This window comes from Esox lucius, chromosome 23 (assembly GCF_011004845.1).
Source record: "Esox lucius isolate fEsoLuc1 chromosome 23, fEsoLuc1.pri, whole genome shotgun sequence".
In the NCBI taxonomy this organism is placed as follows: domain Eukaryota; kingdom Metazoa; phylum Chordata; class Actinopteri; order Esociformes; family Esocidae; genus Esox; species Esox lucius.
In genome coordinates, this window is record NC_047591.1 from 19,898,447 (window position 1) to 19,913,294 (window position 14,848).

The 14,848-nt window shown below is 45.6% G+C and overlaps 1 protein-coding gene across 4 annotated transcripts in view; it reads right to left on the minus strand.

Annotated features, from left to right (window-relative positions):
* sipa1l1 (signal-induced proliferation-associated 1 like 1) overlaps positions 1 to 14,848 on the minus strand; it is a 76,546-nt gene that overhangs the window by 14,333 nt on the left and 47,365 nt on the right. For all 4 annotated transcript variants that reach the window (XM_029116934.2, XM_029116935.2, XM_029116936.2 and 1 more), the window contains exons 7-12: positions 12,510 to 12,698; positions 12,227 to 12,401; positions 10,997 to 11,100; positions 10,323 to 10,480; positions 1,366 to 1,945; positions 5 to 172 (exon numbers count right to left, since the gene is read on the minus strand). In XM_029116934.2, the coding sequence (XP_028972767.2) occupies positions 5 to 172; positions 1,366 to 1,945; positions 10,323 to 10,480; positions 10,997 to 11,100; positions 12,227 to 12,401; positions 12,510 to 12,698 (1,374 nt within the window). The remainder of the gene's footprint in view (positions 1 to 4; positions 173 to 1,365; positions 1,946 to 10,322; positions 10,481 to 10,996; positions 11,101 to 12,226; positions 12,402 to 12,509; positions 12,699 to 14,848) is intronic.

Sequence of the window (14,848 nt, forward strand, 5' to 3'; positions counted from 1 at the left end):
CTACCTTGCAGATTTCGACCAATCGGCTGCCTTGCCTTAGTCCCGCCTGCCAGGCGTATCCGTATGACTCCACCTCGGCCACAATGCCCTCGTAGTTGACATGGAAACCCAGCTGTCCCAGGCCGTTACGACGCAGCGTCATCTCCGACGTCTCGCAACCCTTGGTCAGAAACTGACCACAGAACAGAATGAACAGGCGGAGATCAATTACGTTGAATGGTCACTAGGACGGGAGAAACCCAACCGACAGGTCATTGCAGGCCTGGTACAGGCTGTCCAACCGTCATTACCTCCCATGTTAACCTATATTCACCCATAGGCCACTGGGCGAGAGAACTGCTCAGTGGGCAGAGCGATGAGAATCGTTCCGTGGAAGTTAAATCTGACCAGTCTATTACATCTTAACAGGCTTATTTCTATTTGGCTAAGGCAAATAATCATACTCTAAATACGATTAGGTCATTCTGAGCACCATGGCTGGACTGAGATGTTTACCTATCTCCAGTGCCTTTTGGCTGACTGTTGGATTAATTAAAACTACAGTAAATTAAAATGCGTCTGGTCGAATTTCTGACGGCACAATTTCCTAGTGGAAACCCTGGTGTGTTGGAAGGTCTGTGGTGCGTGTTATTTTCTTTCGGATGGCGGGGGGAGATGAGGGACTAGGGACTGTTGAGTTCTACATGCTCTCTGAAGAGACTGAGTGTGTGTTAGCCCTCTTGCAGAAACATGGCTGTGTCCCAGAACAACAGAAGATCACACGTCTTTCCAGACCTCGGAAGGCACATTCTCACTCGATGGGAAAACTACAACAGACTACAACGCCTTCAAAAACGACAATGCATTTTACAGTTCCTCGTCCCGACGTTTGGTCAAATGCACCTACCGACTCAAAAACCGGTACATCCAGCCGCGGTGCGCGCCGCGGTGAGTGGGCCGGCGGCATCGTAGGAGGCCTTTCAGAGCCAGCCGATGATTACCATTACATAAGGAAACGGTTTCAGCTAGCTAGTTGCTATGGTAACGGATGAGAACCGTCACCCACTTGTACTTGTAAGTGTCGAGGCAATTAGGACCGAGGCTGTGTCCCAGACGGCATCCCACTCACTCACATGATGCCCTTCTTTTGACCAGAGCCCCCCCCCCCCCCACACCAAGGTAGTTTACTACATAGGGAGTAGACTCGGGACACTGCCCTAGCCCGGCTCAGGTAGTACAGTCATTTAGGATGACAGCATCCCCTATATACAGACGGGCGGAATGAAAGTGCTATGCTGAATCACTAAACACGACACATGAATGAACCTGAATGGTTGGTGTGTGTGTGTGTGTGTGTGTGTGTGTGTGTCCGTTGCCCGTCCTCACCTCCAGCCGTTTGACCACCTCTCTGAAGTCTTCAGTGTTGTTGCTAACAGACCTCAGTGACACACTCTCCCCTCTCTCGTAATAAATCTTCATAGAGGCGGGACTCCCCAGCGTCCAGCCAATCACGTCCTTTGTGGCGCAGTTGAACACCACCGCCTTGGCCTCCTGGTCGATCAGGATGAGGAAGTCATTGGAGATAGCCAGTAGCGCTTCGAGTTCACCTCCCTCCCCATGATCCTCTGCGTGGACCGCCCATGTGACAGCCCCCAGACTCCGAAGCTCTGCCCCTGCGTATGGACGGCTCTTCTCCTTCCTCTTGTGGGCCAATGAGATGAAGGGGAATTTCCCGGACGGGTCAATGGGCGTGGATGTGGTGTGGCGCTCCGCCAGGTCTCTGAGGTACTCCTGACGTGTCCGCGTCGCCATGGCGCGGAACTTGTGCGACTTGTGGGCAGCGTTCTCTGCATTGATGACCTTAGCCAATAAGAACTCTCGGAACACAGAGGACTTGGGGAAGGTCACGTCCTCTGGGATTGGAGGGCCGAAAGATGGGACGTCACGGGAACGAGTGACCGCAACACTACGGATATGTAAAGACAGGGGGTTTAGGATTAATCAAAATTTTTTACAAATTAATACTTCCCCAATCAAATCTACAGGTGCTTGTATGTGGAACATTTACTGCGCAGAAGGTTCATGACTACACGGTTTACGCTTGGCTGTGTGGTGGATTAACGTGTACATTAACTCAGTTGACATTTAAAACCCTGTTGTACGGACCCAAAATATTAGATAGAAATGAAACAAAATCACATGGTACTTTATAGTTAATCCATACTCCTTACATTTATTTCTGAGCTGTGAAGCAATTTTCTTCTCCTCTAACCGGAGACCTAGTTGGTGCAATCGATTACCAGGGACAAAAGAAAACCAGGACCTTGTAGGGTACCAGAAAGAAAATGTGGAGCTTGTAGGGTACTAGGTAACACAGAACCAGCAGCACTGTAGACCTTGTAGGGCAAGATGAGCCCAGTGATACAGTAAACTACAGCTGGAAATAAACCAATCATAAGTGAGGCTGCCAAAACTGAAATTACAGGTAACATGAATATATCTTCATAGGAAGTATGATTTAATTGTAAGAAACTAGGCCAAAAGTTGGCTTATTTCTAAATGTATAACTGACAGTAATATTGAATGTCAAGTCTGAACAGAGGAGTTCTGAGAGAAGAGATCAAAAAACAAAGTCTAGTCTTGTGTCTTTATTATCAGATGTTCCACTGGGACCCTGGTGGGAGTTGACTTGAATACAATCCCTACATCCTTGTGTGAAGTACGTGCATTTCTGCATAATTAATAGACATTCTGTTAGAAGTTGAGGGAAAATCCAAAATTGGAAAATAAACTTCAGAGGCCTTTTATAAAACCTTGAATATAGAAAAAATGCCCTGTATTGCAGAAAAGATCTCCTGGGTGATCAACTAAATATCGTACACCTGTACATCGTTTCTCTGCTTTCTGCATTATCACTGCTCTGTCTCGCTCTCCCTCCCCCTCTCCTGTCTGTTTTTCTGTTTCTCTACTCCTATTTCCTTTCATTAAGTCCAAGGAATGAATAGCCATCTGAGGCCTCATTGAGCTCGGCTGGATAGCTGCCTGCTGCCCTGCCTGCCTGGTATGTCTGGAACTCAGCTAGCCGGCTAAGGCAAGCGGGGGAGGAGAGATGGTGGAGAGGGGGATGATGGGGGAACAGGGAGAGAAAGACTCCAACAGACGTGCTAGGGGGGGTGAAGAGAGGACAGACGAGGAGGGAGGAGGAAAAAGATTGAAAGAAGGGAACAGGATATGAGGAAGAGGAGGTTCTGAGTAGCCCAAGATGACAAACGTGTTTCTACTCCGTTTCTCTTTTAATCTTGGTTACCCAGGGGCTGGTTGCACCAGTTGGGCATAACTCTATGGCACATCCGACCCCACACCCACGGCACATCCGACCCCACACCCACGGCACATCCGACAAAATCCTCTACACTAGACCCACCGATTACGCCGCACCAATTCACACTCAATTTGCCACTGGGCGTTTGATTAAAAACCTTGGAGTGAGCAGGCTTAGGGTTCAAAATGTCACTTGATTTAGGCTACAACATTAAACAGTTAAGATCAACAACTTAACTTATTTGGCAGAGCCGGAGATATACTGACCAAATGGATGGATGTTACAGCCCAGTAGCAGGTGCTTTCGATCAACCATCATTAGAAATATCCAATCCATTAACTGTGTTAATGATAGACCTAGTTGCAACTAGTCTTCTTTTTGGATTGTCTAAAAGGTATACATTTTGATGATGTCGGTACAACCGATCAAGAATTTAGTCGTGCAACAGGCCCAGGAAGTGAAAGTCTCCTGTCGAAGTTAAGTTCAAGCTATCCATATGTAACTGTCCACGACTGCTGAAACAGAAACACTATTGTCCAGGGTTGTGCTCTTTGTTGGACTGGAGACTGAATCCTGCCTTGTCGGAGATTTACCACCAGAAACACTTACCCTAATGAGCCCAAATCTTCAATCTGGTTTAGCATGTTTGACATTTTCTTAGCTAATAACTGCCAGCTGAATGCTAACAGAACTACAGGTCAACCCTGTTGATTGCCCCTCCCCCTCTCCCGCATGAACGCTTGTGTGTGTCTCACGACATGCATGTGTTGACACTTACATGGATAATTAGCTAATACGAACAGTTAGAGAGAGCTGCACAGAGGATAATGAATCTTTCCTCAGTGTGAATGTGTGGGGGTGGAGGGAACAGAGTGAGAGAAACATAAAGGGAGCAGAGAAAGACTGCACTAGAGAGAGAAATTAAACCCAGGTTACACACAGCCCAGACTAGACCAGCATGCTACATAGAGTTTGTCCACCGATAGTCACTTGTGTAATTGGGTCTGTTTCATGGTACTCTATGCAATGTTTGCTTTGCTTCAGGCATTTTAAAAACCTTTGTCCACGTTTTAACAACTAGTCAGTAATACAAAAAGTCACACAGGAAACCTAATCACCAGAGTCAAATGCTGCATAGAGTTTGGCCAATTATTGCACTAAGAACATAAAAATAATGTCTAATTATTCAACATTCCCAATAGGGAGCAAACAAGGCTGCCATAGGGAATTAATTTCAAGTAATTAGCTACAGGATATTTGTTTGAACTGCTGTAAAAATGTTTTTAAGCTGACAATGAATTTAAAGAAATTATCATTGTGGTTTCAGAAAAAAAATTATCGGGCAATATACACTCACCTAAAGGATTATTAGGAACACCTGTTCAATTTCTCATTAATGCAATTATCTAATCAACCAATCACATGGCAGTTGCTTCAATGCATTTAGCGGTGTGGTCCTGGTCAAGACAATCTCCTGAACTCCAAACTGAATGTCAGAATGGGAAAGAAAGGTGATTTAAGCAATTTTGAGCGTGGCATGGTTGTTGGTGCCAGACGGGCCGGTCTGAGTATTTCACAATCTGCTCAGTTACTGGGATTTTCACGCACAACCATTTCTAGGCTTTACAAAGAATGGTGTGAAAAGGGAAAAACATCCAGTATGCGGCAGTCCTGTTGGCGAAAATGCCTTGTTGATGCTAGAGGTCAGAGGAGAATGGGCCGAATGATTCAAGCTGATAGAAGAGCAACTTTGACTGAAATAACCATTCGTTACAACCGAGGTATGCAGCAAAGCATTTGTGAAGCCACAACACGCACAACCTTGAGACGGATGGGCTACAACAGCAGAAGACCCCACCGGGTACCACTCATCTCCACTACAAATAGGAAAAAGAGGCTACAATTTGCACGAGCTCACCAAAATTGGACAGTTGAAGACTGGAAGAATGTTGCCTGGTCTGATGAGTCTCGATTTCTGTTGAGACATTTAGATCGTTGAGTCAGAATTTGGCATAAACAGAATGAGAACATGGATCCATCATGCCTTGTTACCACTGTGCAGGCTGGTGGTGGTGGTGTAATGGTGTGGGGGATGTTTTCTTGGCACACTTTAGGCCCCTTAGTGCCAATTGGGCATCGTTTAAATGCCACGGCCTACCTGAACATTGTTTCTGACTGTGTCCATCCCTTTATGACCACCATGTACCCATCCTCTGATGGCTACTTCCAGCAGGATAATGCACCATGTCACAAAGCTCGAATCATTTCAAATTGGTTTCTTGAACCTGACAGCGAGTCCACTGTACTGAAATGGCCCCCACAGTCACCAGATCTCAACCCAATAGAGCATCTTTGGGATGTGGTGGAACGGGAGCTTCGTGCCCTGGATGTGCATCCCACAAATCTCCATCAACTGCAAGATGCTATCCTATCAATATGGGCCAACATTTCTAAAGAATGCTTTCAGCACCTTGTTGAATCAATGCCACGTAGAATTAAGGCAGTTCTGAAGGCGAAAGGGGGTCAAACACAGTATTAGTATGGTGTTCCTAATAATCCTTTAGGTGAGTGTAGGTGCACAATGTTGCTGTCAAAGGGGGAAATATATGCTAGCACACCACATCAGAAATACCACACATTTCTCCCCAGCTCCTCGTGGACAGCATTAGGTGTACTGGGAGACCGAACTGCTTGAGTATGCGATCATTTATATTTGGACATTCACAGAGAGCGCCGTACAAAGACATCTTGTCCCGTAACCAGTCCAGAACCGCTACTAGGAGACCTTATGTAAGTGTAACGGGGACGGTCGGCTGAAACGGCTCTGTGTAGCTGCAGCGGAAATATGATAAGCTATTCTGACCTAAACATTTCATGCTTTAGTGGGAAGACAGTGGGACTGGAGTCGGAGAGGGTGTGCTGAAACGGCAGCGGGCCGGATTTGAACCCGTGCTGCAGCAGCACGTGCACCGGCGGAAGGAGCCAGGACCAACCCAGGCCGGAGACATCTCCCTCGTCCTTGAAAAGAGAATCCTCTCTGATCTAGGCTCTACAGTCTCAATCATTACCACGGCTACTGATGATGGATACAGAGAAGAAAAAAAAGAAGTGACCTACTTAGCGCTTTCATTTTGAAAATAGGCTAACCCATAAAAGAAAAAAAAATACACGCTCGCATGAAAACATTGCACGCTCGTGTTGGAAAGACGCACAACGCATTTCATTCAGGAAACCCGGCCAAGAAGTCAGAGGTAGATAGAGTCCGGCAGAGAGGGAAAGAGACAGACAATTATAGGGAGAGAGCAAGCGAGAGAGAAATCGAAGGACTCTGAGAGATTAAGAGAGACACCAGTTGAGGAAGAAAGAGCTCAATTTCCATGCAATTCAAACAAAATGCTGGTTCTAATCTAAACACCAGAGCACATGCTTACATATGTTGGATGAAATTCAAGTGGCCTCTTAAGCCATGCACACAAGTAGTCATTTTCGTGTTGAAATGAAAATGTGTGAGCTGAAACGATGTCCACGTCGACTGTAAAATAACGGTAGATATTTCATTTCAACAAACTATTTAGCATCCACAGGCCCTGGGCAACTTGCCTGAAAGTGGATCTTACTGCAACTAAAAAACAAAAAAGTGTCAATAGCTTCAAAAAACATTTTGTCAGGAAAACAAATTGATAACAAGGGAAATATTTAATTGTAGTTAATTCCCCCAAATTATTCATAAAGTACAATATATTCAGAATGATCGCCCATTGACTGTGCTGTTCATTATATATATATTTTTTTTTTTTTTGTGCATCTTCAAATGGGTGCCACTCACCTGAGAAGACTATATGGTCTGTCTCTGTTGTCAGGCAGTGTAACTTATTTAACACATCGATAAAGATAACAGAATGTAATTGAATGTAAAAGACTGAGAAGAAAGAAGGAGAGAGCAAGAAGAGAGAGCGCTGCCTGTAGGTATTGTTCTCTCCTGACCTCCTTGGAAGAGAGGACAAAGCGCAGGGCTAGAACGCACACATTTCTGCCTTCTCTCTATGATTACAGCGCTATAAATAACAGTGTGTGGGCTGATGCTTCCGCTGCCCCCACAATCAGTTTTACAGAGTATATGCCTGTGTGAGCGTGCAAGAAAATGGGGGGATATGCCAACAGCTAGTTACCCACCAAGAGAACAGCAGAGCCAGAGAGAAGTCAACATCAGAACAACCATACCCAGATATTTGACTCCACATAATTGTGTATACATGTTAATACAGTATACGCACACACACACAAAGGGTCATTCCTGCCATTTAGTGCCATTTCTGTCCCCAGGAAAATGTCTCATTCAGAAATACATTTAAAAAGTTCCTTATTATAAGGGCAGCTGTCCTTTCTGTTAAAGACATACAAATGTTGATCTCGGAAGGGAATTGTATGCATTTTGAATCACTACATCTCAGCTAATGCAGGCAATTTGTCATGTTCCAAGATGTTACTCATCAACATCTATGAGAAATTTAAAACATAAAATAAAAAAAAAGGTACGTCATTCTTATACGGATGACTAAAGAAAACTGACTTGAAAGAGGGTTCATTCTTGGGGCATGGATGGCACTGAATGAGGGAATATCTTCTGAAAGAATGGCGTTTCATTCCCCGGTAGTTCCAGAGAATTGTGGACTCTATGCCGAGGCACAATGAAGCTGTTCTGGTGGCTCATGATGCCCCAACACCTTACTGAGAAACTTTATAATGGTTTTTCCTTTAATCTGTCACCTGTCTGACTATACAAACAAAAACATACAAACACCAAAGCCAATATAACCTGTAGCATAACAAAACAACAAAATCACTAACTATTAATCTGTGAGTGGATTACAGCAACAAGCGCACGTGTACCCATTGAAAACACACCCATAAGCTTTACCATGAACATATTCAAGGTAGGTTCAACTCCCAACGGGGATTCCACTACTTTAGTGGACATCCCTTACGTTTGTGGATGGCGCCACATCCCTTACGTTTGTGGATGGCGCCACATCCCTTACGTTTGTGGATGGCGCCACATCCCTTACGTTTGTGGATGGCGCCACATCCCTTACGTTTGTGGATGGTGCCACATCCCTTACGTTTGTGGATGGCGCCACATCCCTTACGTTTGTGGATGGCGCCACATCCCTTACGTTAGTGGATGGCGCCACATCCCTTACGTTAGTGGATGGCGCCACATCCCTTACGTTAGTGGATGGCGCCACATCCCTTACGTTAGTGGATGACGCCACATCCCTTACGTTAGTGGATGGCGCCACATCCAGTCCCTAATTTCTTGTACGGAGTGATTGTATTCGTGTTGTGCACATGCGAAAGCAAGAACACAATATTGTGTTGTACAGAGTGGCCAAAGTATAGGTAACCAGAGTACATTATGTGGAGAATGGGAGACCAAAATTCATTACTGAGGGGAACACAATAACTGTACAGAGTGTATTATTTATAGTTTTTTCTTTTTATTTCTGACTTGCTTTGGAGATGCACGATAATGTTACCCATGCCAATACCACATAATTAGGGAACTAAAGAAAAAATATTTTTTTTTTAGTTTAAAATGGAGAAATATAGTTTTAATCAGCTAATCAAGTCTTCCCCCAAGCGAGTGTATATGTGCACAACACAATTTGAAGCCAACTTGCCTTCAAGATGGAAAATAATAATGTTGTGTAGCCTTAAGGAGGCAGATTCACGGACACACTCTCATAAACAACTACTAGTCTACTCCACTGAACGTTTTATCCCAGATTCAACTATATGATGTTCCAATTTGCATAGTCGGAATTGACCAAAATGCTATCGGTTCTGGGTGCAAAAGTTGAGATGTGAAGGGGAGTCTAACTAAGGAAAGCGTTATGAAGGGGGAATCAATGGATTGTTAAGTTGGTCCAGGGCAGTGGTTCTCAACAACAGGGTTAGGGCCCGACAGAGCCACCTTAAGAATCCGCAGGGATTCCACCTAGACCACCTTAAATATCCAGTAATTCCAACTAGACCACCTTGAATATAAAGCGATTTCACCTAGACTACCTTGTGTCCAGTGAATCCACCTAGACCACCTTAAATATCCTCAGTGATTCCACCTAGACTACCTTCAGTATACAGTGTTTCCACCTTAAACCACCTTAAGTATCCCCAGTGTTTCCACCTTAAACCACCTTAAGTATCCCCAGTGATTCCACCCAGACCACCTTAAGTATCCCCAGTGATTCCACCCAGACCACCTAAAGTATCCCCAGTGATTCCACCCAGACACCTAAAGTATCCCCAGTGATTCCACCCAGACCACCTAAAGTATCCCCAGTGATTCCACCCAGACCACCTTAAGTATCCCCAGTGATTCCACCCAGACCACCTTAAGTATCCCCAGTGATTCCACCCAGACCACCTTAAGTATCCCCAGTGATTCCACCCAGACCACCTTAAGTATCCCCAGTGATTCCACCCAGACCACCTTAAGTATCCCCAGTGATTCCACCCAGACCACCTAAAGTATCCCCAGTGATTCCACCCAGACCACCTAAAGTATCCCCAGTGATTCCACCCAGACCACCTAAAGTATCCCCAGTGATTCCACCCAGACCACCTTAAGTATCCCCAGTGATTCCACCCAGACCACCTTAAGTATCCCCAGTGATTCCACCCAGACCACCTTAAGTATCCCCAGTGATTCCACCCAGACCACCTAAAGTATCCCCAGTGATTCCACCCAGACCACCTTAAGTATCCCCAGTGATTCCACCCAGACCACCTAAAGTATCCCCAGTGATTCCACCCAGACCACCTAAAGTATCCCCAGTGATTCCACCCAGACCACCTAAAGTATCCCCAGTGATTCCACCCAGACCACCTAAAGTATCCACAGTGATTCCACCCAGACCACCTAAAGTATCCCCAGTGATTCCACCCAGACCACCTAAAGTATCCACAGTGATACTGCAACAGGTGCTGTGAAGCAAACTGTTGTGGGAGCTCCTCTTACCTATAGCCGGTGTTGTCAGAGCAGGGCTGATGTGCTCTCACTACCAGGAACACGTGCTGGAAGTGGGAGCGTATGTTCTTTGGGGTGAAGGGCAAAGCCCCAGGCTCCTGGAAAACTATGGTGACTATGTCATTTCCTATGTGCCGCTTCCTCAGGAGCTGCGTGGGAGAACAGACCTGCAATCAGTCATCTCCAAAAGACAAACCAACAATGGCGTCTGACACCTCGATTTTGAAGGGCTCTTGCATATTTGACGTCACAATTCGGCTGCACTAAAACCACGCCAGGGCAGCAAGTTTGCTTAATTAAGTTCCCTGGATTTCCAGAGATCCTGGCTGGGAATGCCCTGATGATTTATTCCCTTTAAATCAGGAATTCTCAAACCCGGGATGTTGGGAAAACCGGGAAACATTTCCTGACATTATTATAGACTTATTACACACCTTTTGGGGAAAAACGTATTACATAAACCGTTCAACGCTCATGTCCTACTTTTCCAGTTAACGTAATGTAAACGGCAAAAACACACATTTCATACTTATTGCAGGCAGGAATGTGATTACATAAAAGTAGATTTATTACGTTAGCAGCTGCTACAACCCTGGATATGAGCCTTTGATAACTAATCCAGCTGAAGATGGGCGCCTGGCCCATGTGTCTGGTCCCAATGGTACCTGTTGTTTGTTGTTAGGCGTGTAGGGCAGCATGGTGGACACATGGAACATGACCTCATAATCCTTATAGGTGGTGTAGAGAGAGTGGGTCCCAGTTGAATCAGCTGAAGGAGAGACACCCAACACAGTCATTAGGGAGACAGACAGACAGTCAGAATAGTGACAGACTGTCAGTAGGGAAAGACAGAGAGAAGTCAAGATACCACAAACGCAATCATCTTGACATGATCCTTTACAAACAAAACAGCTAAAGCACAAAACCCATCCCTTTAGGATAAACAAGGAAGCTGGCATTAAATTGGTTAATGACTGGGATTTTGGTCTATATAAGAAATTCTAAGTGTGAGTTGTGATTCTCCGTTATATTCATCTATCATTATATTCATCTATCAATCTCTCACCACCTCCATCCATCTTGGTCTCACTTAACTCTCCCATCCCCTCCCTCCTGCGCTCCCTCTCCCCACCTCCTGCTCACTCTCTCTTCCCCCTCCTGCTCTCCCTCTCTCTCTCGCTCTTCCCCCTCCTGCTCTCCCCCTCTCCTGCTCACTCCCCCTCCCGTTCTCTCTCTCTCACCCCCCTACTGCTCGTTCTCCCTCTCCCCCCCTCCTGTTCTCCCCCCCCCCTCCTGTTCTCCCTCCCCCCCCCTCCTGTTCTCCCTCTCCCCCTCTCTCTCTCCCACCCCAGCCTCCATTATCTCCCCAGGCCTGTGAGTACCAGCCTCATTACAGCTGTCTACAGAAAACCTCTGTGATTGTCTGTCTGACACAACCACTTATACAGCGGTTGGTTCCAAAACAGACCCAAACCAGCCAGGCCATTACCCTGACATGCAATTACATTGGGTACATCCCAGACCACACTGCTTTCTCCAGGGTCCACATAGTTCCACCATCCACAGTCTTGCAAGGAAGACTACTTTTTGAGGTTAAAGTGTAAAGACCGTTACTGGAAGGTCGCTGGTTCAAATCTCAATCTTACAAGGTGACACATCGGTCGTTGAGCTCTTGATCAAGGTGCATGAGACAAAAAAACAAAACATGCTAATAGTCTGGGTCTTACTGAACGTCATGATGTTTCAGCGGGGAAACACGGCGAAACAGGAAACACGTATGACATCAAGGAAATTAATATAAATAAAAAACTGTCACCTTGGTTTTTAAGACATGGGGTGGAGCTGCCAAGAAAAATATTGTGTGTGTGTGTGTGTGTGTGTGCCTGGTAACATACTCTTGGTGTCCAGCTGGGCTCGGTACTTGGTGAATCCCTTCAGGCGGACCCTCTCCCCCAGGAGCTGAAGGAACTCCTCCAGGGCCGGACCGGCTGATTCGTTATTATACATCTCCTCCTCACTGCTCTGACCGGACGCACAGTACATCACCCCCACCTTCAACTGGAAGCTCAACTACAGGAGGGGGGGAGGGATTATTTTCTTATACAGTGTGCCTCCATAACAGTACATCACCCCCACCTTCAACTGGACGCTCAACTACAGGATTTATAGTGTCCTTACCCCCTGTTCGTCCAGTTTCATCAGCTGCTCTGTGACTTTGGGCGTGTTAAGGGCCAGGCGGAGGCAGTGGGCGTTGAGCTCGGGCACCAGGTACTCCAGGACCTCTTTCAGAGGCAGGCCCCGCGCCAGGCCGTGCTTAGAGGTGGACGGTACCGCGTCCTCCATGATGGACCCTCGTAGCGTGGTGAGCTACATGGAGGGGGAGAGAGGGATGAGGGAGAGCTAAACAAGAGCTGGCTTACCTCCCTACTGACCGTGACCTTTTTTGGGGGGGGGGTTAATAAAGAGTCAGCTTTAGGGGGGGGGAGAGTGGGAGAGTTTTAAATGTAAAAACAAATGTATTGGTTCCATGAACCCAAAATACAACAGACACTCAAATAACAAAACGAACCGTAAAAATTCAAAATCCAGTTAATTCAGCCAGACCACCACACGCAGTCCACTAAAACTGCTTCAAAAAGAAATAACCGAGAACAGGAAAATTCACCCTAAAGAGTAAACCACCTAATTAGCAGGTCAAAGATACCAGCCAACCTGGAACAATGTAAAAAAATAATTAAAGGTGAGCCAGAGATTCAGGTTCAGAACAAAAAAGACACTCCTCCCTTCCAGGTGTACCAGGTGGTTATTAACACTAGGATCCAGGTTTTACCAGAAGGTTATTAACACTAGGATCCAGGTTTTACCAGGTGGTTATTAACACTAGGATCCAGGTTTTACCAGGTGGTTATTAACACTAGGATCCAGGTTTTACCATATGGGTTATTAACACTAGGATCCAGGTTTTACCATATGGGTTATTAACACTAGGATCCAGGTTTTACCATATGGGTTATTAACACTAGGATCCAGGTTTGACCAGAAGGTTATTAACACTAGGATCCAGGTTTGACCAGAAGGTTATTAACACTAGGATCCAGGTTTTACCAGAAGGTTATTAACACTAGGATCCAGGTTTTACCAGAAGGTTATTAACACTAGGATCCAGGTTTTACCAGAAGGTTATTAACACTAGGATCCAGGTTTTACCAGATGATTATTAACACTAGGATCCAGGTTTTACCAGAAGGTTATTAACACTAGGATCCAGGTTTTACCAGAAGGTTATTAACACTAGGATCCAGGTTTTACCAGATGATTATTAACACTAGGATCCAGGTTTTACCAGAAGGTTATTAACACTAGGATCCAGGTTTTACCATATGGGTTATTAACACTAGGATCCAGGTTTTACCAGATGATTATTAACACTAGGATCCAGGTTTTACCAGAAGGTTATTAACACTAGAATCCAGGTTTTACCAGAAGGTTATTAACACTAGGATCCAGGTTTTACCAGAAGGTTATTAACACTAGGATCCAGGTTTTACCAGATGATTATTAACACTAGGATCCAGGTTTTACCAGAAGGTTATTAACACTAGGATCCAGGTTTTACCAGATGATTATTAACACTAGGACCCAGGTTTTACCAGGTGGTTATAGCCCAATGTATAATGCTCCACTGGAGGTCAGTTGTCCTCTTATCAATTTATAGAAAGACCACCAGCTGCCTTTCGGGGAAACGTCTGACACATCCAAACACACCCCCCTCCCCACATCGTGGATTTCATCTCCAGTGTGGAAAGATGGGACACCTTTAAACACAGTGCACATGGCCTTCTTCCCCACTGCCCTGAACGCCCCCAGCTCATGGGTTTTGAAAGAAAGAAGTTCCACATCATCTACTAACATCCCGGCAGCAGCACTGACATTCAGCACGGGGAAATGTAATCCAGGGGAGACGTCAGTCACAAACCGTCAATGAGGCGCCGGTAAAGAAAGAGCACAAACTCATTATCTTACCTAGGCTGTTGCAGAACATATCCCATATAAAACAATCAGTCACTACAAAACACAACGCCGCACTGTAACAACACAACAGTGTCCAAAAACACAACGCCGCACTGTAACAACACAAGTGTCCAAAAACACACCGCCGCACTGTAACAACACAACAGTGTTCAAAAACACAACGCCCCACTGTAACAACACAACAGTGTTCAAAAACACAACGCCCCACTGTAACAACACAAGTGTCCAAAAACACAACGCCGCACTGTAACAACACAAGTGTCCAAAAACACAACGCCGCACTGTAACAACACAACAGTGTTCAAAAACACAACGCCCCACTGTAACAACACAAGTGTCCAAAAACACAACGCCGCACTGTAACAACACAACAGTGTCCAAAAACAACGCCGCACTGTAACAACACAACAGTGTCCAAAAACACACCGCCGCACTGTAACAACACAACAGTGTCCAAAAACACACCGCCGCACTGTAACAACACA